The following is a 22,680-nucleotide window of genomic DNA, read 5'->3' as shown; positions in this document are numbered from 1 at the left end:
AAGAGTGCACGAGCCCCTTTCTCTGTGGAATCACCATGGCGGCTGGGACCCTGTACACATATCCTGAGAACTGGAGGGCCTTCAAGGCCCTCATTGCCGCTCAGTACAGCGGGGCTCAGGTCCACGTGCTCTCCGCACCACCCCACTTCCATTTTGGCCAAACCAACCGCACCCCCAAATTTCTCCGTAAATTTCCTGCTGGCAAGGTTCCAGCCTTTGAGGGTGACGATGGATTCTGTGTGTTCGAGAGCAATGCCATTGCCTACTATGTGGGCAACGAGGAGCTGCAGGGAAGTACTCCCGAAGCAGCAGCCCAGGTGGTGCAGGGGGTGAGCTTTGCTGATAGCGACGTAGTTCCCACAGCCAGTACCTGGGTGTTCCCCACCTTGGGCATCATGCACCACAGCAAGCAGGCCACAGAGAATGCAAAGGAGGAGGTGAGGCGAATTCTGGGGCTCCTGGATGCTCACTTGAAGACAAGGACTTTTCTGGTGGGCGAACGTGTGACGCTGGCTGACATCACAGTTTTCTGCACCGTGTTGTGGCTTTATAAACAGGTTCTGGAGCCTTCTTTCCGCCAGGCCTTCCCTAATACAAACCGCTGGTTCCTCACCTGCATTAACCAGCCCCAGTTCCGGGAGGTCTTGGGGGAGGTGAAACTCTGTGAGGAAATGGCCCAATTTGATGCTAAAAAGTTTGCAGAGAGCCAGCCTAAGAAAGACACCCCACGGAAAGAGAAAGCTTCTCGAGAAGAGAAGCAGAAGCCCCAGGCTGAGCAGAAGGAGGAGAAGAAGACAGCTGCCCCTGCTACTGAGGAGGAGCTGGATGAATGTGAGCAGGCACTGGCTGCTGAGCCGAAGGCCAAGGATCCCTTTGCTCACCTGCCCAAGAGTACCTTTGTGTTGGATGAATTTAAGCGCAAGTACTCCCACGAGGACACACTCTCCGTGGCGCTGCCGTACTTTTGGGAGCACTTTGATAAAGGTGGCTGGTCCCTGTGGTACTCCGAGTACAGCTTCCCTGAAGAGCTCACCCAGACCTTCATGAGCTGCAACCTCATCACTGGAATGCTCCAGCGACTGGACAAACTGAGGAAGAATGCCTTTGCCAGTGTCATTCTGTTTGGAACCAACAATAGCAGCTCCATTTCTGGAGTCTGGGTCTTCTGAGGCCAGGAGCTTGCCCTTCCGCTGAGTCCAGATTGGCAGGTGCACTATGAGCCACACACATGGCAGAAACTGGATCCCAGCAGCGAGGAGACCCAGACGCTGGTTCGAGAATACTTTTCCTGGGATGGGGCCTTCCAGCATGTGGGCAAAGCCTTCAATCAGGGCAAGATCTTCAAGTGAACATCTCTTGCCATCGCCTAGCTGCCTGCACCTGCCCTTCAGGGAGAATGGGGGTCACTAAAGGAAACTGAACATTGAACCCTTTCCTGCCCTGCCTCCTTTGTGGGTGATGGCTTCTTCAAAGGGGAGTAGATATGTTGAAGCAGGGTGTTGTCTATACCTGCAGGACCTCCCTGTGTAGGAGAGGTCTTCAGAAGAGCAGAAAGAGAGGCCTCTCCTCAGTTTTGATTTTTTTTTTTTTAATTGCCTTGCCTCTCCTGTGATGACCATCTTCTAGCCTAGCTGGGAGAGATTGGATGTAGTTAGGAGGTGGTGACACGGGGCTTTGTAACTACCTAACTCCAGACCTTCCCGCATGAAGGGGAAGAATACCTGCCGATGCGGTGAGAGCACAGCATGCAGAGCGACTTAACACTACTTCCCGCAACTGCCCTGTGAGGTAGGGCAGCAGCGAGAAGAGACTCCTTGGAACAGATACTGGCCTGTGGCCCCTAACCTGGCTGCGGATCATCTCTGGGGTATCCGTACTTTCTAACAAGGAAGTGGGGTTCAGAGATTCAAGCAACTTGCCTGTGATCACACATCTTAGGTGGTGGAGACAGGATTTTGAACCCAGTGGGTGTCACTGGAGCCTGTACCCTAAACACGCCCTAGCGCTTCCTGCAAAAAAAAAAAAAAAGAGTCCACGAAAACCTCCACAGGCTCAGTTGCTGCACATAACGCACAAAGGCGGGATTTTACAGCCGGGACAGGAACCCCGCTAAAACCGGAAGCACCCATTGCTACGGGGTCTAATGGGGGCGTATGTAGGGTCTCCCAACAGCCAATCGTAGTGCCAGGCGTGTTTAGGAGGCGTAGCCGTGGAGAGACAGTGGCCAATGGCAGAGAGGGTCGTGAATAGAGTGAGGGCAACCGTGGGTGAGGGGAACAGAGTACAGCCGCCAGGGGAGACTGAGGAGCTCTAGGCAGTTGGGTGGTTAGACTGTTGACGTGAACTGTAGCAGTACCTCAGCCACCAAACTTCGATTCTCGCCTGCCCTTAAACATCATGGGAGATTCCCAGCGTGAGCATCAGCAGATGATACAACGCCACAACCGCGAGAAGACAGAGCTGCAGGCCCACATTCAGGACATGAAGAGCTCGGTCCCCAAGACCGACGAGAAGGGAAGAGAGCAGTTGCTCCTCGATGTGGCCCGCCTCGAGGCCGCGATGGAGCAGAAGCACCAGCAGGAGCTGGAGAAGTTCCAGGAGAGTTTCCCTGATAACAGCAACCACGATTCTGTCACTGAAGATCTGCCCAAGGTGGATCTCAAGAACGAGCCTCCTCACCTCTCGAAGGCACAGAGAGGGTGCGAAAGAAAGGTGGCCCGAGAGGGAGAAAGCCAGGAGAGGGTGGCCGAGGCTGAGATGGAGCATCTGGCCAGCTTCTGCCACGACGAGGAAATGGAGCTCGGCGCCATCCTGCGGGCCAGGAATCTGGAGATGCAGGATATCCCGGCCGACGGCCACTGCATGTACCGCGCCATCCAACACCAGCTGGTGTCCTCCGTGACCGTGGATCGCCTGCGGAGGCTCACCGCCGAGTACATGCGGAACCATGTCGACGACTTCCTGCCCTTCTTCAGCCACCCCGGAGCCGGCATCGCCGGCAGCCGCGACGGCTTCTTGAGGTACTGCGACGACATCGTGCTCAGGGCGTCGTGGGGAGGCCAGCTCGAGCTGAGGGCCCTGTCGCACGTCTTGCAGACCCCCATCGAGGTGATCCAGGCCAACTCTTCCGCCGTCATCATGGGAGAGGAGTACACCAAGAAGCCAATCACCCTGGTCTACCACCGCTACTCCTACAGCTGCGGGGAGCACTACAGCTCGGTGAAGCCGCTCGGCGCCGTCTCCGCCAGCAGCGTGGCCCGGCGTCTCTTCTAGGCCCGCTGCCGCCATCGCCGCGGCGGCTGCCGTTGGAGCCGAAGCCGCCGGCGCCGCGTCTCCTCAGCAGGCTCCGCTTTTTTCCTTCGGTTTTCTCGGGGTTTTGTTTATTCATTTCACTCAGAGTTCACCCCCTCTCTCCGCCCCCGCCCCCCCTTCTTCCTCCCTCGATCTTCTGTCCTCCTCGATCGTCCCTGGGTTTCTTCTTTCATGGGGTGGGGGGACCGGAGGCCAGTGACCAGGAAGGGATCTGTACTGTCCTACCCTAGCGGGAGTGAGTTTGCCAAGTTCTCACCTTTCTTGCCCTGAAGGGTCTCTGCCCCGCCCCCCACCCATGAGAACTGGTCACGTTGCAAGTAACTTTGGGGTTCAAGAAATGGCAACTTGGTTTGATGCGTTCTTCACTTGGGGAAAAAAGTCAGTTTAGCTCAGAATCTTCCGGTTGCCCCGTGAATGTATTGATTACTTAAAGTTGGAGTTGATGTGAATGAAATGATTTGGGAATGCCTTTTGCTTAGTTCTTTGGGGGAAAAAATGTATCGTGGGCTGTTTGGGGGCTTTGCTTTCCACTTCAACTGGGCTACTCAGGAGACGTCTCAAGTTACAAACAAGACCTCCTCTAGTATTTTTTTTTTTTTTTTTTTTTTTAGCTGCATTGGGTCTTCGTTGCAGTGCGCCGGCTCTAGGCACGCGGGTTTCAGTAGTTATGGTGTGTGGGCTTAGTAGTTGTGACTTGCAGGCTCTAGAGCGCAGGCTCAGAAGTTGTGGCGCACAGGCTTAGTTGCTCTGCGGCATGTGGGGTCTTCCCCGACCAGGGCTCGAACCTGTGTCCCCGGGATTCTTAACCACTGAGCCACCAGGGGAGCCCTAGTATTTTGTTTTGTTTTTTCATAAAACCTTGCATGGTTGCAAACTAATTACAGTTGTTTAGATGTTTCCTGAACTCTAAATAATGTTTGTTAACTTTAGAAGTTTAAATGTAAGCGTTAAATGTAGCAAGTAGATTTACCTAAACTGATAGGCTAGATAAGGTTTGTTCTAAGATGTGAAAGACCTCAATTTAATTTCCTTTATTAAATATAAGAAAGGGCATGACTTTATTCAAGTAGTTGATTCATTTCATTATATCTGCAATTGATGTGAAGTAAGAAGAGACAAACTGATAGGTAGTTTAACTTACTGTGAGGGGTGAGATCAACTAGTAAGTTTCCTTTATTCTCAGACATAAAAGGGTATAATTTTGTGCAAGCGGTTGGTCCACTTTGTTCTATCTACAACCGGTATGAGTGTGAAAGATCTGAACTTAGTCGTTTTCCTTAATTCTTAGAGATAAAAAGTATTTAAAGAGAGATTTTTAAAAGTATTAAAGGAGTTGATTCATTTTGTCATATCTGCAACTGGTATGAAGCAAAAAAAAAAAAAAGTGAGCAATATACTTTTGTTGATATTTTAGACTTGTTGATATCTTGAATTTGCCAAAAAAAAAAGTAAAAGTGAAATGATTTGCAGTAAACAATTAAAAAAAAATTTAACCTTTAGATCCTGTATTTCAGTGAGATTACTTAAATTGATTTAAAAATTCTTTGTACACCCCAACTGTTCTAAAATAAAATATACAAAGGGGAAAAGGGGAACAGTAGTTTGTTTAAAGAATAAAAGCAGTTTAAAAAATACCTGGTTTTCATTTTTGTATAGCTGACTTAGTTCATATAGAGTTTGTATACCAGGATCGACTTCAGCAAAGGAATCCTGGAGGGTTAGGGAACAGGAGAGAAGGGGGAGGACACAGTGACAGATGAGGCTTTTGGAAGATGCAATGGACCTGCAGCCTTGATGGTGGCCTGCAGTGCAATATCTCCCAGGGAAGGATTTAGGGAGTACCAAGATAGTTGAAGCTATCCTGAGTTGATGTTTCACTCAGTGGAAACATCATGAAATGGCTTCAGTTAAGGATGTTCTCATTGCTATGCATGAAAAAGAATTCTCACTTTCAAAAACTTGCCAGTCCAGGGCTAGTGGCAGGAGGGAAAGAAGTGCCACTGTTTTTTTTTTTTTTTTTTTTTGAAGGCCGGGGGTGGGGTGGGGGGAATCTGTTTTCAAAATACAAATATAGAAATCCTGCCAGATAGCTCACTGTGTAAATGTGTGCATCAGATACATTTTCAGATAGCCAGCTGGCTGAGAAGAGGAAGTCCCTGAGAAAACTAGGTATTTGGATGCATTGTGAGAAGAGTGCCTTTTATAGGGATGAGAAAGCTGGCTGGGGAAGGAAGAATAGGCCAGGAAGGGAGGCATAATCTGTAGAAGGGGGCCTGGCTGGGAAAAGGGGTGAAAATTGGGGAAGGGGTCAGTCTAGGAGGATGAATGGGACGTGGCAGGGGAAAGGGGAACAGGCAGAAGAAGGGGAGACGGCGAGGTAAGGGAACCTGTGTGAACTGGGGCACAGGGTGAAGAAGGAGGCCAGGCTAGGAAGGGGATAATGGAGTGGGGGCTGCTTAGGGAAGGAGGACTTGGCTGGTCAAGGGAAAGAGGCTTAGTTGAGTTAGGGGGCAAAAGATGAGAAAGGAATCCTTGACTGTTAAAGGGGGAAAAGCCTGGGGAATGGCACCTGACCAGGGAAAGAGATCTGTCTGGGAAAGTAGGCTTAAGCTGGGGAGAAAGGCCTAAGCTGGGGAAGAGGGTGAGGCTGGGGAAGGGGCCTGGATGTGGGAAGGGGCCTGTCTTGGAAAAGGAGCACAGACTTGACAGGGTGGCACAAGCTGAGGATGGGAGACTGGCTGGGCTGGGGGAGGTTCGGGGGTGCAAATATCCTGGCAGGGAAAGGTGGCCTGCCTGGGGAGGGGCTCTGGCGGGGGAATGGGGCCTGGGAGGGAGGCACAGGCTAGGAAAGGAACCTAGCAGGAGAGGTGGCGGAAGAGGTTCGAATGCTGAGACCGACATAGGCTGGGCGTGGGATAATAGGCGGGTTGATGGACCTGGTTGGAAGAGGGGGATTAGCAGGTGGAGAGGGCCTGCTAGGGCAGGGATCCTGCCTGGGAACGAAGGCGTGTGTCCTGGCTGAGGGAGGGCACATGGTTGAGGAAAGGGACCTAGCTGGGGGCACAGGCTAGGGATGGCGGGAAGGTCTGGCTGAGGAGGGGGAATAAGCTAGGGAAGGGGTTTGGTTGAGGAAGGGGTATACCGCTTGAGGAAAGGGACCTTACTGGGAAGGAGGCCCGCCCGGGAAAATGAGCTTAGACTGGGGGAGAGGCTGTAGGTCCCTGGGTGAAGAGAGCCTGGCTGTGGGGAGGAGTCTGGCTGGGAAAGAGTTCCCAGCTGGGGGCGTGTGTGTGTGTGTGTGTGTGTGTGTGTGTGTGTGTGTGTGTGTGTGTGTGAAGGGGTCCTGGCAGGGAAACGTCACATGGTCGGGGAGGGGACTTTACTGGTGATGGAGAGCTGAGAGAGGAGGATGCTTGGCCAGGGAAGGAGGCACTGGCTATGAAAGGCCAGTGAAGGGGGAACTCCTCGGAAAAGTGGTCCAGCTGAAAAGGGAAAAGACTGGGCACAAGCACCTGGCTGTCAGAAGGAGGCCCTTTCTGGAGAAGGGGTCCCGTGAGGGCAAGGGGACAAAGGGGTGAAAAGGGGCCTTGCCTGGGGAAGGGTAGCCTGGCTAAGGAGGCTGTCAACAGGGTCTCAGGCTGGGGAACAGGCCCTGGCTGGGTGAGGGGCCAGCGAGCAGAAGGGTCCTGCATGGGGAATAAGACAGGCCGGGGTTGAGGCCTGCCTGGGGAGGGGAGGCTGGCAGCATAGGATGGTAAAGAGGCTGGGCTGTGGCCCGGGGTGGGAAAACTTCCAGGTAAGTGGCTAGAGGCTGGAGAGTTGGACACAGGCTGGTAAGATGGCTGGTTTAGAAAGGGGGCCAATCCAAAGAAGGAGGCATCGGCTGAGGAAGAGGCTCTGGCTGGGGAAAGGGGCCTAGCCGGGCAAGGGGACATAGGCTGGGAAAGGAAAACCAAGTTGGGTCAGGGAGCCTGGGCACGGGCTGGCGGGGGTGGGTGGGTAGCAAGCTGGGGCAGGGGCCTAGGTAGGGTTGCTGCAAAAGAGGATACTGGCTGGGAACGTGACTCCGCTGGGGTGAGGGTCTAGGTGGGTATAGGGGAAGCCTGCCTAGGAGGGGAAGGGAACCAGGCTGGGGAGCTAGCCTTGGCCGGGGAAGTGGGCATAGGGAGCCGGGGAGGCAGGTATAAACGGACAAAGAGAGGCCGGCTGAGAAGAGGGCCTGGCTGGCTTCGAAGCACAGGCAGGTTAAGGGCTTCTGATGGGGGATGGCTTATCTGCTGGGGCAGAGGGTGCATAATGTGGGGAAATGGGACTACCTGGGGAAGGGGGCCTGGCCCCAGGGGGCATAGACTGAGGAGCAGGGTTAGGGAAGTGAGGAAGAGGGAATAGGCTGGTGACAAGGACCAGGGGCCTGGTTGGTATAGGGTATGAATTGGTATAAGGTGAAAAAGGGGTTCCTGGCTTTTGAATGGGGAAGGGCTAGGGAGTGGCACCTGGCTAGGGGAGGAGGCACTCGCTAGGGAAATTATCTGCACATGAAGTTGGGAGGGGCTGGATGCAGACGGGGCACTGTTGTGAGGGCAGGGTGCACCGGCCAAGGAAGGGGGCATGGGCCGGGCAGAGGCCCTGAATGGGGAAGAGGGCATAGGTTGGTGAAGAGGGCACTGCCTGGGTAATGTGGGCCTTGCTGGGAGTGGGGGGAGCTCCTGGTGCCGCCCACGGAATTCTTTGGCAGAAGGCAGCAAACAAACCAGCAGAGTCCCATTTTACAGGCTTCTCCCTAAATACAAGAGAAATAACTATTTCTGTCTAGGGAACCCTTAAGATCTCACTGGGCCTGTTCCAGCTTCCTCCACTGGGTTTGCCTTCAGCTGGAAGGACGGGGAAGAGTAAACCCAGGCCAGATTCCAACCAGGCCCAGAGCACAAGCCAAGAAGGGGCCTTCGCTGTGGGATCTGGCAGGACATGAGGGATTTGCAGTCTGTTCCATTTTGTAACAGTGACCACAGTCACCGAGGACAGTGAGTGTTCTGGGCAATTTCGTGTGCAAAAGCCATGGGGTACTGTTCCCAAAGGGATTCAATTCCAGAAGCAAATTTCATTCGTTTACTTACTATTCTTCATTTACTCATTATCATGCCCTTTTGCCTTAGCAGCCAAAGACAAGGACATCTATCTGGATTTGAAGCCCAGCTCATATACCCACTTCCTAGCTTTGTGACTTGGATTAAGTCATCTAATCTTTCTGGGCTTCAGTTTCCTCATCAGTAACATGGGACAGTTAATGCCTGTCTTAGAGGTATCTCTTGGGATGTTCGGTACATTAAATGAAAATATGTATAAAATGTGCAAGAAATGTATCATTACCTAGGGGCCTAAGACTATAACACTATCAGCTGTGGCAGCAACCACCCCTTCATTCTGTCTACAGTAACTTTTGGAGCCACTTGGCCTCTTCCCACAGGTCCTACAGTGGAAGCCAGAACTTCTTGGGCTGCAGCGTGAAAGCAAAAGCCACTGGAGCTTACCAAAGTGCCCTCTTGGCTACAGGGGGTCCTGTGTGCAGGGACTCCTCAGGCCAGTCAGTATCTTCCTTCCTTCCACGCTTTTTCTACACAAACACATAGACATGCATATTTTCAAAAACCAAACTGGTATCATTCTATTTGAACTACTTCTATTTTTTTTTTTACTTAAAAATACATTATAAGCATTTCCCACTGTCCTTAGTCTTCAATACGATGATTTTAACGCCTGCATTCTAGCCTGTGAATGTGCCATAATTTATTTGTCCTATTCTATTGCTGGACATTTAGATTGCTTTCAACTTCTCACTGCTATAAATATGCCACTGTAATATCCTTGTAGCTGAGTCTTTGTCTATATTTCTGATTATTTCCCTTTGATAAGATTTCTAGAAGTGATCTAGGTCAAAAGGAGAGGCTTTTAATGCATACTGATGAATTGCCCTCCAGAAAGAGTGAGCCAATTTACACTCTCAGGGGGTGAGAGTGTTACTTTCCCATATAGTTGCAAACACTGAAAATTATCATCTTTGCTAATTTGTTAGGTGAAAAATGCTGTATGAGTTGACCCTTTGTTGATTACTAGTAAGGTGGAATATTCCTCTAAGTATTTATTAGCATGTCTATTTCATTCATGCTGGAACAAGTAATTCTTAGTTTATTGCCTGTTCCTGACATTTGCTTAATTTTCTATGGGTAAGATTGTCTTCTTCTTATGGATTTTTAATAGGTCCTTCCACTTTTCATTCGGATATTTTTTAAAAATAGTTTTTCCCATACATTATTAGCCTTTCAGTGTTGTTTCTGACTTTTTGCATATGCTAAAGTTTAAAATTGTAATGGAGTCTATCTATCGATCTTTTTCTTTATGGTTTCTGTCTTGGTACCTTGCTTAGAAAGGGCTTCCCCATCCCGAGGTTGGATCAATATTCGTTTATACTTTCAAGTTTTTTATGCTTTCTCTTTATATTTAACACTATTTAACAAATCCACCTGGAAATTACTCGGGTGTAAGGTAAGGACATAAATTGATTTTCTCCAATTATGGTAATTAACCAGTTAGCCCAACACCACTTACTGAGTAATCCACCATTTCACCACTGATCTGAAGTGCCACCTTGCACGTATATTACATTCTTATGAGAGGGTAAATCTCGTTTCAGTCAGTCACACAGAATAACTGCATTCCAGTGACCTCCATGTGAAACTGCCAGCTGTCCATTCATCCATTCACTGCATATTTACTGAAGAGAATGGTGATAAACAATAGAGGTAGAGAGATAAAGATCCAGTCCCAGCGCTCACCGTCTAGTAGAGATGGCAGATAGATGGAAAATAGAGAGAAATAAACAGAAAGCAGCATGACCAGTGCTGTGATGAAAGGAAGCACAGAGGAAGGGCACTTCATCAGACCTGGCGTGGCAGGGAGGCTTAGGAGGACAGCCAGAGCAAAGGCAGGAGTGAAAGAACAGGGTGTCTCTGTGTTCAGTGGAGCTGGAGGATAGAGGTGCGAGGTGAGGGAGCTGTGGGAAAGAGGCTGCAGAGGGAGGCTGGCATGGTCTCCCAGCTTTAGTAACAAGGACCTGATTCTGGCCTATGAGCTCCTGTCCCTAGCTCCTGCATCTCCTTACTTACTGCTGACTGGGAGGCTGGGTGTGGACGTGGCCCTAGAGTACATGTTAGGCCAGAGAGGAAGGAGGAAGCCAGGCCTTCTGCGTATATAAACATTCTCGACTGAAAGGGGAAAAAGGTCAGCTCCGAATGGCCTCTTGCTGAGGACCAGGGCCCCAGCCGGGCCTCTGCTCTCTCCCTCCTTGCAGCCCAGGCCTTGGGGCCCTCTCCTCAGTGAAAGCTGAGTCCCCTTTCTTGAACTCTTGTCCTGTCTCCACAGACTTGCCTCATTACCACCGCCTCCCCTCGCTGCCACCATGTTCCCATGAGAGAGCAGGGTCCCCAAGGCCTAGGAGCTGACACTGCATTGAGGGAGAAGTATGACCATTATGGACGGCCAGCCCAGGCCAGGCCCGCGTCGGGGGCTGGAGCCTTTAGGCTGGTAGTTCCTCTTCCTCAGTCTTGTCCAGAATGTTGCTCCTCAGAGGTAACCACTCTTAATAGTTTGTGTGTATGTACCCAGAGGTTATGGGTATAAAAATATCTATATTTCACCACATGCATGCTTGTGCATGCACATACACATATAGCCAAAGGGCAGAAAAATATGGATGTTAAAAACATAGTCTTTGAGGGCTTCCCTGGTGGCGCAGTGGTTGAGAATCTGCCTGCCAATGCAGGGGACACGGGTTCGAGCCCTGGTCTGGGAAGATCCCACATGCCGCGGAGCAGCTGGGCCCGTGAGCCACAATTACTGAGCGTGCGCGTCTGGAGCTTGTGCTCCGCAACGGGAGAGGCCGCGACAGTAAGAGGCCCGCGCACCGCGATGAAGAGTGGCCCCCGCTCGCCGCAACTGGAGAAAGCCCTCGCACAGAAACGAAGACCCAACACAGCCAAAAAAAATAAATAAATAAATTAATTAATTAAAAAAAAATAAAAAAAAACACAGTCTTTGAGCCAGACTGCCTGTGTTCAAATCCCAGCTCTACGCCTTACTATCTGTGTTCCTTTAGCAAGTTGATTTTCTCTGAGTCTTGTTTTCTTCATTTGTAAAAAGGGCGTGTGAGAGTGTATTAATTGGGCTGGCCCATGTACGCTGTGGTAACCGAGTAACGTGGAGCTCTCAGCGGCTAAACTCAACAAATGCTTATTTCTTGTTCATGTTAAACATCCAACACAGGTTGGTGAGAGTCTCTGCTCTCTGTGGACACAAGTGTTCAGGCTGATGGAAGCCCCGCCAAACTGTGATGCTGCAAAATGTGGCTTCAGAGATGACCACCAAGTTGGCAGGAAAGGGAACAAAGGCCCCATGCACACTCCTTTCTGCCACCACCAGAATGGCAGGCATAAACAACAACGAGCCTTATTCTGAACTTCGTTAATTATGAGGTTGAGATCTTTTCATGTATTTATCAGCAATTAGTATTTCTTTTTCTGTTAAGGGCCCATTCATGACCTTTGTCCATTTTTCTATTAAATTTGAGTTGACTCTTAGAGGACAAATAAGAAATAAATGAAGAAGGAAGAGTGTTCAGGGCAGAGACTGGGCAACAGCTAGCAAGGCTGGGATGAGGGGAGAGCGTAAAGCATTCAAGAAGTAGCCAGTGGTTAAGTGGGATGAGGGGGTAAGAGGCACAGAACCGACGCTCAATACATAGTGAGTGAATGAATGAATGAATGAATGAGAGAGAGAAGACAGAAGAGACTGGCAAAAGAGGCAGGGGACAGATTGTGTAGAGCATTGTCAACCATGGAAAAGTGTTTGGACTTTTTCCATGTGGAGCCATGACTGGGTTGGGCACAGGGCAACGGCATCAGATTGGTGTTTTTGAGAGATCACTACAGTTAGTTCTGGGTAGCAAACTGATTATAGGACGAGGCTGTTGCTGTAGTTCAGGTCAGAGATTGTGGTGATTTCAGCCAGCTCAGAAGTAATTGTGAAGGGGAGAAGAGCAGAGATTCAAGAAATTGGAGAAGAATTAGAAGGACTTGATGATCAGAAGATGTGGGAGAGAGAAAGAGGGGAGGCGAGACTGAGGGTTCAGGTGTATGTGTGAGTTGGAGGAGGGGCAGATGGAGCAGAGAAGGAGGAGAGTGGCTGAAAAGCGGGTGAGGACGGAGAAGTGTCCCAGAGGCCTCTTCATTAGAGCTTGACTTTGGGCTGTATGGAATGGTAGCCTGGAGCAGGCAGAAGAGCGCTGGGCCCTGGGCTCCCAGGAGGTGACAGTTCCAGGGTTTGTCCCTCAGAGCCTTCCCAGCTCTTCACCCTACGAGTCTGCAATGGAATCGTATCCATTTGGACCCTAATGACCTTGAGAGAAGACGCTCACGCGTAGTCTGCGAGAAAGATAAGGTGGAAGCTGGTGTTGTAATCCCCACTTGGCTGGTGAAGCTCAACCGCTTGTCTGTGGTCACACTTATGCTCAGGGGCAGATCCAGGATTTGTGTCACCACAGGACACCCCACCTGAGGCCACACTGCCTCCCAAGATGTCCCCAACTCTGTCTGTGTTCAAGCAAAACCTAAAAGAAACGTGGACTAGACCCATGCGTCCCTTTATTTCTTGAAAAAGTCAAGTCCCAATTTCGTTCCTTTTTATGGCTGAGTAATATTCCATTATACATATGTACTACATCTTCTTTATCCATTCCTCTGTCGATGGACATTTAGGTTGCTTCCATGTCTTGGCTATTGTAAATAGAGCTGCAATGAACATTGGGGTGCATGTATCCTTTCAGACCATGTTTTTCTCTGCATATATGCCCAGGAGTAGGATTGCTGGATCATATGACAGTTCTATTTTAGTTTTTTAAGGAGTCTCCGTACTGTTCTCCGTACTGTCCTATGTACTGTACTGTACAGTCTCTGTACTGTAAATTGGTACATAGTGGTTGTACGAATTTACTTTCCCGCCAGCAGTGTAGGGGGGTTCGTTTTCTCAACACCCTCTCCAGCATTTATTTTTTGTATATACTTTGATGATGGCCCTTCTGAGTGGTGGGAGGTGATACCTCATTGTAGTTTTGATTTGCATTTCTCTAATAATTAGCGAACTTGAGCATCTTTTCATATGCTTTTTGGCCATCTGTATGTCTTCTTTGGAGAAACGTCTATTTATGTCTTCTGTACATTTTTTGATTGGGATAATTGCTTCATTTTAAATTTCTTTAGTTATCTCTTAGATATCTATCAGTTATCACTAATTCATCCCCTAACTCTCCACAAACACATCAGGAATCTAGAAGTCTCGTCCCCTGCACCCCCACTGTTTTTTTAATTTCATTGAGGACCTCGCTGCTGGAGCCCAGCATCCTCCTGTTACAGTCTGGTCTCATGCACCACTGTCACCTCCAGGGCCCGTGAGGCACCTTGGGTGTACAGTCTAAGAAGGTATTCATTCTCAGGGTTGTACAAGTGTTGGATCAGTACTTGCCTGACTCTGAGAGTGAATGTCTCCTTGAATTTTGTGCCCTAGGCGCCTTGCTCTCCTCACCTTAGTCCTGGCCCTGCTCACTTCCTTCCTTTGTTGGATTTCTTTACCTGAATCCCATGCCATCCTGTCTTGCTTTACTCCCTCATTTTGGTGAGCACATCCTCCAGTCGTTTCCTGAGAAAGGAACATGGGGGACAAACTCTCTGAGACTATATGTCTGAGATTGTCTTTATTCTCCCTTCATACTTGATTAATAATTTGGCTGCATATAGAATATCTTAGCTGTGTCCAGTGTAAGTATCTGAGTCTAGTGTCTCTTTGGTTCATTTTCTCAGAGAATTATCCTCCCATCACCCAGCTGTGTAGCAGAGGGAAAGGGGTCTGGGGTTTTAACTACTTCTTTGATAGACTTTCAATCAAGCCCTGTGCCCCACATCTGCTTTTTGTGACACCTGGTGGTTCCAAATCTGAGTCTTTCCTAGATTCTCCAGCGGAAACAGGCTTGCTCATGTGGGCATACCCCTTGCAGGTAACTACATTTCAACTTTCTGGTTCTCAGTTAATCTCTCTTCCGTCCACTGTCCAGCACGCAAACATTTTGCTGATAGCTCTCACCCACTGTTGGCGTCTCTCTGATTCTCTTTTTCCTTGCAGAATCTCTATCTTTTAAAACATCCTTGTGGTAATTTTCATGAGGCTCCAGCAAGGAGTCACGATAAAAACGTGTGTTTATTCTGCCACATTCAATTAGGAGTATTTTCTGTCTTTTCTAAACTTTCTTTTGACCCACTTTCTCTCACACAGTCATTCACAGCTGTTTTAAAAACTGAGTCCAGTAAGAATCCTGAGCATGGCTCCCTGTGACTCATCTCCATGAAGTCTGTCCTAACTACTCTAACCTACATTGTTCCTGACTTGTTGGAGCTTAACATGGTCCATACCTTATTCTAGCCCAGCGTGGGTTCTCCTTTGTTTCTTGTTTACCAACTCTTGTGCTCCAAACCTGGCTGAAGTTGGGTATCCTCTTTCTCTGGTATTCCCTCCACTGATGCCTCGCAGAGATGTGGAGAGGGGAATGTGAGTTGGAGGAAGACTATTCCTGGCTCTGTCTTTCCAGGACTCCCAACCTCTGGTGGCCAAATCAGCATGACCCACCGCTGGCTCCCTGTCATTGAATGCAGCCCAGAGTGGTGCTGGAGCAGGTCCTGGGGGGAGAGGGCTAACTGCATGGAGCAAAGTGGGGGAGGAAAACACCTTGCCTTCTAGACCTAAAACAGGTTCCCAAGGCCAGAGCGGGGATGCTGGTGCCACAGGCACACAGGCCATGTGCTGGGTGAGGAGGTAAGAGTGTCGCGTGAGCCCGGCTGACGGTGCGTGTGACCTTGGGTGGACGGAGCCCCAGAGGGCGGGCAAGTGTGAGGGACTGTTCACAGTTCATTGACTCTGGCCTGGGCTTCCTCCAAGCGCTGTGATCCTTGTCAACCTCTACCTGGTAGTGTTCACGCCATACTGGCCTGTCTCTGTGCTCATGCTCACCTGGCTGGCTTTTGACTGGAGGACCCCTGAGCGAGGTGAGGGCCCTGCGAGGGCTGCGTTGCCACCCACCACACGCCCTTTCTTTCTCCTCTTATACTGTGGCCAATTCCGCGCCTCCCTTCAGCCTGACCTTGTCTGGGCTGGAGAAGGTGAGGGAAGGGGGTCTTTTCAAGGTGCCAGTGAGGCCCAAATAGGAGCTGGAGTAGGCTAGGGGAGGGGCGGCTAGTACAGCAGAGAGCTAGGCCTGTCCTAAACTGGCCCAGATGTTCATTCCCAGCCTGGGTGTTACTTAAGAGGGCAGGAAACAGCAGGGGGTGAGGGCACCCTGAGGCAGGCCTTAAAGGGCTCTGAAGAAGACAACGGAGGTGGCCCAAGCTCAGCTACACCGGCTCTGTTCTCAGGTGGCTGCCGGTTTACCTGCGTAAGGCACTGGTGCCTGTGGAAACAGTACTGTGATTACTTCCCACTCAAGGTGAGGAGCCGCAGATCTCCACTTGGGCCCCAGGCCCAGCCCCGACTCCAGTGGCAGCGGCTGGGTCAGGGTGGGGCATCATTCACATTGAGGCCCATGTGGATGACGCTCCCCGGAGCTGTGTGTTACCCTACCTGCACGGCCAGCCAGACACGACAGCCCTTTCCTTTCTAGGTCTCTGGCCAGAAGAGGCATCTTCTTCCCTGGCTATACCCCTCTTGACTCCATGTTCCTCTGCAGCTTTTGAAGACTCACGATCTCTCCCCCAGCCTCAACTACATCCTCGCCTGCCATCCTCATGGGTTCATGTCCCACTCATGCTTTGGCCACTTTGCCACAGAGAAGTCAGGCTTCTCCAAGATCTTTCCTGGCATCATTCCTTCTATCCTCACACTGGGGGCCTTTTTCTGGGTGCCTTTCCTCAGAGAATATGTCATGTCTACAGGTGAGTTGGCTCCTAGGATGTAAAGCCAAATAAATAAATTGCTCCCCGAGAAAGAGGTGTTGGGTGAATGGGTGAGAACAAGGCCAATTCTGTGATCCCCTCTGGTCTGAAAAGCTACCATAGGTTCAGCTGCCTTATGTGAGGCTCTCCCCTCCTTTGAAGAGGTAGGGAGGAAAGTTAGGAGGTTAGGGAGATCACCAATGATCTTTTGCTTTTTTCTGCCCACCAGGGCCCTGCTCTGTGAGCCAGTCCTCCATGGACTTCTTGCTTACCCGTAGAGGCACAGGCAACATGCTGATCGTGGGGGTCAGTGGCCTGGCTGAGTGCAGATACAGCCTGCCAGGATCTACCACCTTGGTCTTGAAGAACCGCACCGGCTTTGTACGCACGGCCCTTCGGCATGGGTAAGGACACTTCTGGTCCAGACTGGGGAGAGGGGTTCCAAAAGCCCAGTGGGGAAGGAGGAAGAGGTTTTGAGGAAATGATATATAAAGAGGGAGGGGGAAAGCCACTGCTGTGGTGGAGTAGAGCCTGGGTCAGGTTCTAGAGGGATTTCTGCTTCTGAAGAAAGGCTAGCAGGCCAACCCGGAACCTGATCTGCCTCAGACTAGCATCTCATCTGGGCCAGTCCCTTTGTGAAAGGTGACTGGCTGCAACCCTATCTCAGAGAAGGCCAAAATTACCGTGTGGGCCAAAGGGAAGAAACCGAAAAGAAATGGCCCTTGAGTCTTAACTTCCAGTGTTTCAGACCTTGTGGGTTTACAGGAGGGTCTGGGACTCGCTTCCCTTAGCTTGCTGCTACTTTGCCCCCAGAGGCAGCTTGGGGTAGACCACGAGGCCCTCCCACTTAGCCTGGACCTGGGCCCAGCTGGGTTAGGGGCTGAGGAGCTTACAGGGAAACCCAGGGACCACTGGTGGTCAGCGTGTCTGGCTTTCAGCAGGGTCCCTAGCTTTCTGGCCATCAGAGAACATGCTTTTCCTCTGCAGGGTGGCTCTAATCCCTGCCTACGCCTTTGGGGAGACAGAACTCTACAATCAGCAGATCTTCACTCCTGGGGGCTTCGTTAGTCGCTTCCAAAAGTGGTTCCAGAGTATGGTACACATCTACCCTTGTGCTTTCTACGGGCACGGCTTCATTGAGAACTCCTGGGGCCTTCTGCCCTACGCTCGGCCTGTAACCACCATTGGTGAGTTGGCCCTTCTGCTGGCAGCCTCATCTGGGACACAGGATCCAGTTCCAAGGCTGGACCTTGGCTCTGGCTGTGTCCAGAGGCAGGGAGGCTGGCCAGGATGAACGCAGGGGTGGGGGAAGCGTGGGGAGAACCCGGGCTTGAGGGCTGAGGCCTATTCTGAGGAGTGAGCCATTCTGATGCTTTCCCTTTCCCTTCTCCATCTCCCCTGGCAGTCGGGAAGCCTCTACCACTGCCCAGGATTGAGGACCCGAGCAAGGAGACGGTGGCAAAATACCACGTGGTCTATATCGATGCCCTGCACAAACTGTTCGGCCAGCACAAGACCAAGTTTGGCTTCTCAGAGACCCAGGAGCTGGTGCTAACTTGACAGACATCCCCCGAGGTCTCCCTGTGACAGGTGCGTGTGTGTGGGTGCCTGTTTGGCTGTTTTCTGGATCCCTCTTCCGCCTTCATTTCTCTCCTGCTAGCTCTTCTCTGCCTTTTCCTCGAGGTTACAAGGAGACGGCCCCAAAGCCAGGGAAGGCCCTAGGGGAGAGGGGTCCTGAAATCTCCCTCACACGTGCCCACTCAGCATCAGCACTGAGGAAAACAAGGCACAGAACAAAAAGCCCACCTTCTGATACTGCCTGTGCCCCACCCAGCCTGTTCTGAGGGCCTAGTATCCCTGCACTTGTCTCTTCTTCTCCAGCTCTTAAGCAGCCCCATCTTCTGGCATCAAGGCTCCTCCAGGACTGGCGGCCTTGAGATCCAGTAGGCTTTGAGTTTAGGCCCCTCCACCTTCATGCCCTGTGACTTGGATCAGTCTTCTCTGAGCCTGTTTCCTCATCTGTAAAATGGGACAAATAATCCCTCCCCTGCTTACCTCAAAGGCTGGTGGGATGATGATATCGAATGTGATTGAACTTTGTAAACTGGAGAGCTACACAAAATTATTCTCCTCCAACCATTTTGCCCACTTCCTGTCCCTGAGCAAGCATTGCCCTAAATTTCATGGCATCTCAATGTTTAAAAGAAAGTTCATCCAATTAAAAAATCATTCTAATCTATTTTTATTTTTTAAAGTTTGTCTTTTTATTTTATTTTTTGGCTGCACAGCACATGGGATCTTAGTTCTCCAACCAGGGATTGAACCCGCGCCCCCTGAGTTGGAAGCGTGGAGAATTAACCACTGGACTGCCAAGGAAATCCCTAACCTATTTTTTAAAAAAGAAAGTTTACAGTGTAGGATCTTGTCAACAGTTGTTTGAAAGTTTAAGTAACCTTTCTAGTTGGGTGACCTTGGGGGAGCTACTTAAACTCTTTAATGTTGGTCCCCTCATCTGCAAAATGGGACGATACATCATGGGGAGCTGGAGGCTGGATCTACCAAAGCTGTTTTGGGCTGAGGCCTGAAGAATGTTATAGGTGCTACGGTCTCAAGCTGAGGGTGACTCCCTGCTGTGTCTTTGCCTCAGGACAATGTTCCTTTTTGCAGGACCTCTAGCCTATCAGACATGCTGTTACAGGAAAAGACCTAGGTGATGGGGATGGGTGCGTGTGAGCTGGGGCACAGAGAGGATGTGGGATGTTCTGACAGGAAATTCAGACCACCTTCCTCCTGCTGCCCCTTCTGAAATGGGTGCCTCGGTCCTTCCCCAAGCTCATGTGTGGTGTCAAAGAAACACCTAGTGGGAATTCCCTCGCGGTCCAGTGGTTAGGATTCTGGGCTTTCCCTGCTGAGGGCACAGGTTCAATCCTGGTCGGGGAACTAAGATCCCCCCAAGCCACAGGGCACGGCCAACCGCCAGCACCACCACTAGAACAACAACAGCAAAAAAAAAGAAGCATCTAGCAGGTAGGAAGTGCTTAAGCCGATCTTAAGAACAAGGGGAAAAAGCTTTATTTGCAAAGAATAAACCATTAATTTACACAAACTTACATCCCAGTTTATATACATTATGTATAGTTTATATACACAGTATCTCACACTGAATGCTGACCCCCAAAGCAGCACTGGGCCTGCTTCAGGCCATCCTCACCACAAAGCCCACCCCCCACCCCAGCTGGAAGCTTTTTGACTAAAGAAATGACATACCCCAACTCCACTTGGAGAGAGCCCTGAAAAGGATTACCAAAAAAAAAAAAAAAATCCAGTTCCTTCTTTGTGCTCACATGGCCTAGGGAAGCCTACAGGCAGGGACAGGGCCTGAGGCAGCACCAGGGTGGCCTCAGGACTCCGTGGTGTTGGGCCCATCTGGAGCCTTCCATCCAGAGGCAGAAGCTGGGAGAGTGCCCTGGGGAAGGAAGCACTCTGACCAAGGCTGTGGCTATGCTTTCCCTGCCTGGCCAGGCTCCTGATGGGGGCCAAGAACTTCCAGCCTCGAGTCTGGGGGTGGTAGAAATAAGGGGGCTGTGTGGGACATGGACTGTTCCCCCCTCACCCTGCTGAGTCTGGAGGTTGGGGCTCCTTCACCTCGGGCAGGTCGCCTTCCGTCTCTGGGCCTCAGTTTCCACATGAGTAACATGGGGTAGAACGTAGGTTGGGCTAGATTCCCTCTAAGGGCCTCTCAATCTCTCAGTTTCTCTGAATCTATTTGCATCCACCACAAGTTACATAAAACACACATACTCACACGTGGCTCAAAGTCTTTGTTCACCTCCAGGGTTCCTATCCCTTTACTGCTCATCAAAAGAAATTTGGCTCAGGGTGGATGAAGGGGGAAATAAGGCAAAGACAACATTTTCCGAGGAACCAGTAGCTGAGCAGCCCTCAATAGCTGCCTTTTGTGTCAGCTTTGGCTGTTGAAGCCGAAGCAGCTGGCAAAGCCCCCGCCATGCAATTCTCCTTCAAACCTCTGTCATCCACTTGCTCACAAATGTCCTCATCCCATTCTCTATGCTAGCTTTGGCCTTCTGGAAAAGCCACATCGGCATAATTCCAAGGTGTGAATCTAGTTCCACATTCTCTTAAGAGTAAACTGCTTCAATAACTTTGCAGCAACAGGGCTACTTCTTGCTTCCCTCATCACCCCTCTCCCTCCAGGGTTCCTTTTGAGGGGTCACAATGAATAAAGGAGTCCTGTGCGAATCCTATTTCCCCTCTAATCCCCTCCATATCTGGAGAATAGGGTGGATGTCAGAATGTCCTTTAGGGGAACAATTAAGAAGCCTTTTCCTTCCTTCATCTCACACTCTTCTGGCTTTAGAACCAGACGTCTCTCGGGTCTTCCCTGCATCCCTGAGAGATCCTGGTCGTACAGAGGTCTTTGTGGTATGGCAGAAAGAGATAAGGAGTCACTTAGTAGCGGCAGGAAGTGGCTAGTTCCTATAACCTGTCTGAAGGGTAACCAGAGGAGGTCCTTGTCCACAGTTGGGGCTCCATACACAATGGTTGGTTGGTCTATTGGGTGGATGAAAGAACATGAGGGGCATCCATTCTGTGGGTACTGGAGGCCTGCTGCTTGGACATGGTACCAAGATGATTCTTCTGAACACAAGAGCTCTAAGACTGATGGGTGTTTTCCAAAGAAACTGCCTACTCTTTTGCCCCAGAGCCCCTGGCAGCCAAGAGAAGAGGCGTTACCATCAAGGAATGAAAACTAGCCTCTTTGGGTTTCTCCCTAGGTCCCTCAAGGATTTGAGCTCCATATTACCATTTTTATTGGTTCTCTCTAGATTCTAAATTCAACACAATGCTGGGGCAGAACAGAATAGCTTTGTAATCAGATCTGGTTGAAAGCCCCAGGTTTGTGACTTAAGCTGGTCAAAGCACTTACCCTCTCTGAGCCTCGTCTAAACAATGGGATTGGTAATATTATCAAAGGAGATAAGAGAGAAAGCACTTTACAAATTTTAAGGAGAGGTTCTCATCAGATCCTGCTATAACTGAGGACTGTCTAAGGCACTTTATAGGAGCTGGGGCCAAACACATGCCTCAGGTTTGCCTCACCTGGTGTGGCAAGGCTGTCACTAGCAACCAGACGATGGTGGCGTAGCTCACCCCCTCTTGCCCTGACCCTTGAAGGGTCAAGCAGTGTATTTGCTTAGAAAGGGAAGGCACAGCAGAGAAACGAGTACCTGTTTTTCTTGGTGGATTTCAGCTGCTTGAAGGAGCTTATTCGCTCTCTCCTCAAAAGGAAACTTGTTTCAGGAGTAAGAGGAGCAGGTTCTACAAGACTGGCCCTGCCAGCTTTGGGTTAGACCCAGCACCTAGACTGGGCCCAGGCATTTAGAAATAAGGTCCTTGAATGATCTTGTCATATGATTTGATGGGAAGCCTAGAGTTGCCGGGGAAGGTGTCTTTGGGCCTGACCAGAGAGCAGAGCCCTGCCCCGCGCCTAGACGCTGCCTCCTCCTGAGCCTGGATTCAGGGGAGCAGCCCTGGAATCTATGGTAACTCTGCTGTGCTCTGGTTTTCCGGAGCCAGAGAGAAGAAAGGGGGATGTGGTTAGTAGGGCATCAGCTGCTGTCCTTTCAGACAAGGCCTGGGCTAATGACCACGTGGGTTGCAACACACTTGAAGAAAACCTTGTCCTGTCCTCAGCTCTTACCCTTTCTAGGTCAGGTAGAAAAGCTCTGTCTTGCCGAGGCCCAGGGTCAGCATAGGGTTTGGGAATGTTAGTAGGCTAGCCTGGCAGCTGCCTAAATATTAGAATTTGAAGGAACTTCTGGAGGTCATCCAGCCCGACCCTTTGCCCCCAGACACGACTCGACTAGATGAATATTTGTGTTGCTTAATAAATGGAAAATTTCCTTTGTGCCCAGGTAATCTAAAGAGTATCCCAGACTCACATAAACACAGGTCCCAGGATAGGCACCTGTCTCAGACAGAGGTAGGCTCTGGGGAGGAAGAAAACGGGGGTTCTCGCCAGATTGGGAAGGGGACAATTGGGGGGGGGACCCAAGGAGTCTTCTGAGCTTGGAGCACAGCTGTAAACAAAGTGAAAGACATGTGGCCCCAAGCACGGCCTCTGGTTCTTATGCAGGCAGGTTTCTGGCCATGCCCTGCAATTGCTCCAGGGAAAAGCAAACCTCCTGTCCTCAAAGCCCTGCCAGCTGCTGGCACGCGGCTCAGCGAGAGTGGGAAGACCATCTGGCAGGTTTCTCCCCTGGTCTCTGCCACAAGCACCTGCCTTTCCCTCCCTGCCCCTCTCCTTAGGTTGCAATGCTCCCCT

General features: G+C 50.5%; 2 protein-coding genes and 1 pseudogene across 3 annotated transcripts; all 3 read left to right on the top strand.

Moving 5' to 3' along the window:
• LOC309620378 (elongation factor 1-gamma pseudogene) lies at positions 1–1,178 on the top strand (annotated as a pseudogene). The gene has a single exon. The product of its transcript is annotated as an elongation factor 1-gamma pseudogene (transcript).
• Positions 1,179–2,384: 1,206 nt separating this feature from the next.
• LOC309620390 (OTU domain-containing protein 6A-like) lies at positions 2,385–7,438 on the top strand. The gene has a single exon (XM_082376716.1). It carries the CDS (start codon positions 2,398–2,400, stop codon positions 3,271–3,273), a length of 876 nt encoding a protein of 291 aa, XP_082232842.1. The 5' UTR covers positions 2,385–2,397; the 3' UTR covers positions 3,274–7,438.
• Positions 5,634–22,678, top strand: AWAT2 (acyl-CoA wax alcohol acyltransferase 2; the record flags this gene model as incomplete). Its single annotated transcript, XM_082377791.1, has 7 exons — positions 5,634–5,689; positions 15,346–15,452; positions 15,819–15,889; positions 16,130–16,334; positions 16,564–16,738; positions 17,322–17,521; positions 17,740–22,678. The coding sequence occupies 7 exons, from the start codon at positions 5,634–5,636 to the stop codon at positions 17,892–17,894; spliced, it is 969 nt and encodes a 322-aa protein (XP_082233917.1). The 3' UTR covers positions 17,895–22,678.
• Positions 22,679–22,680: the final 2 nt, after the last annotated feature.

This window comes from Balaenoptera borealis, assembly GCF_965194805.1.
Source record: "Balaenoptera borealis genome assembly, chromosome: X".
In the NCBI taxonomy this organism is placed as follows: domain Eukaryota; kingdom Metazoa; phylum Chordata; class Mammalia; order Artiodactyla; family Balaenopteridae; genus Balaenoptera; species Balaenoptera borealis.
This window is presented reverse-complemented; position numbering and strand designations above follow the sequence as displayed.

Coding starts and splice junctions, on each gene's coding strand:
- LOC309620390 (XM_082376716.1), top strand. CDS start 2,398: ATGGGAGATTCCCAGCGTGAGCATCAGCAGATGATACAACGCCACAAC.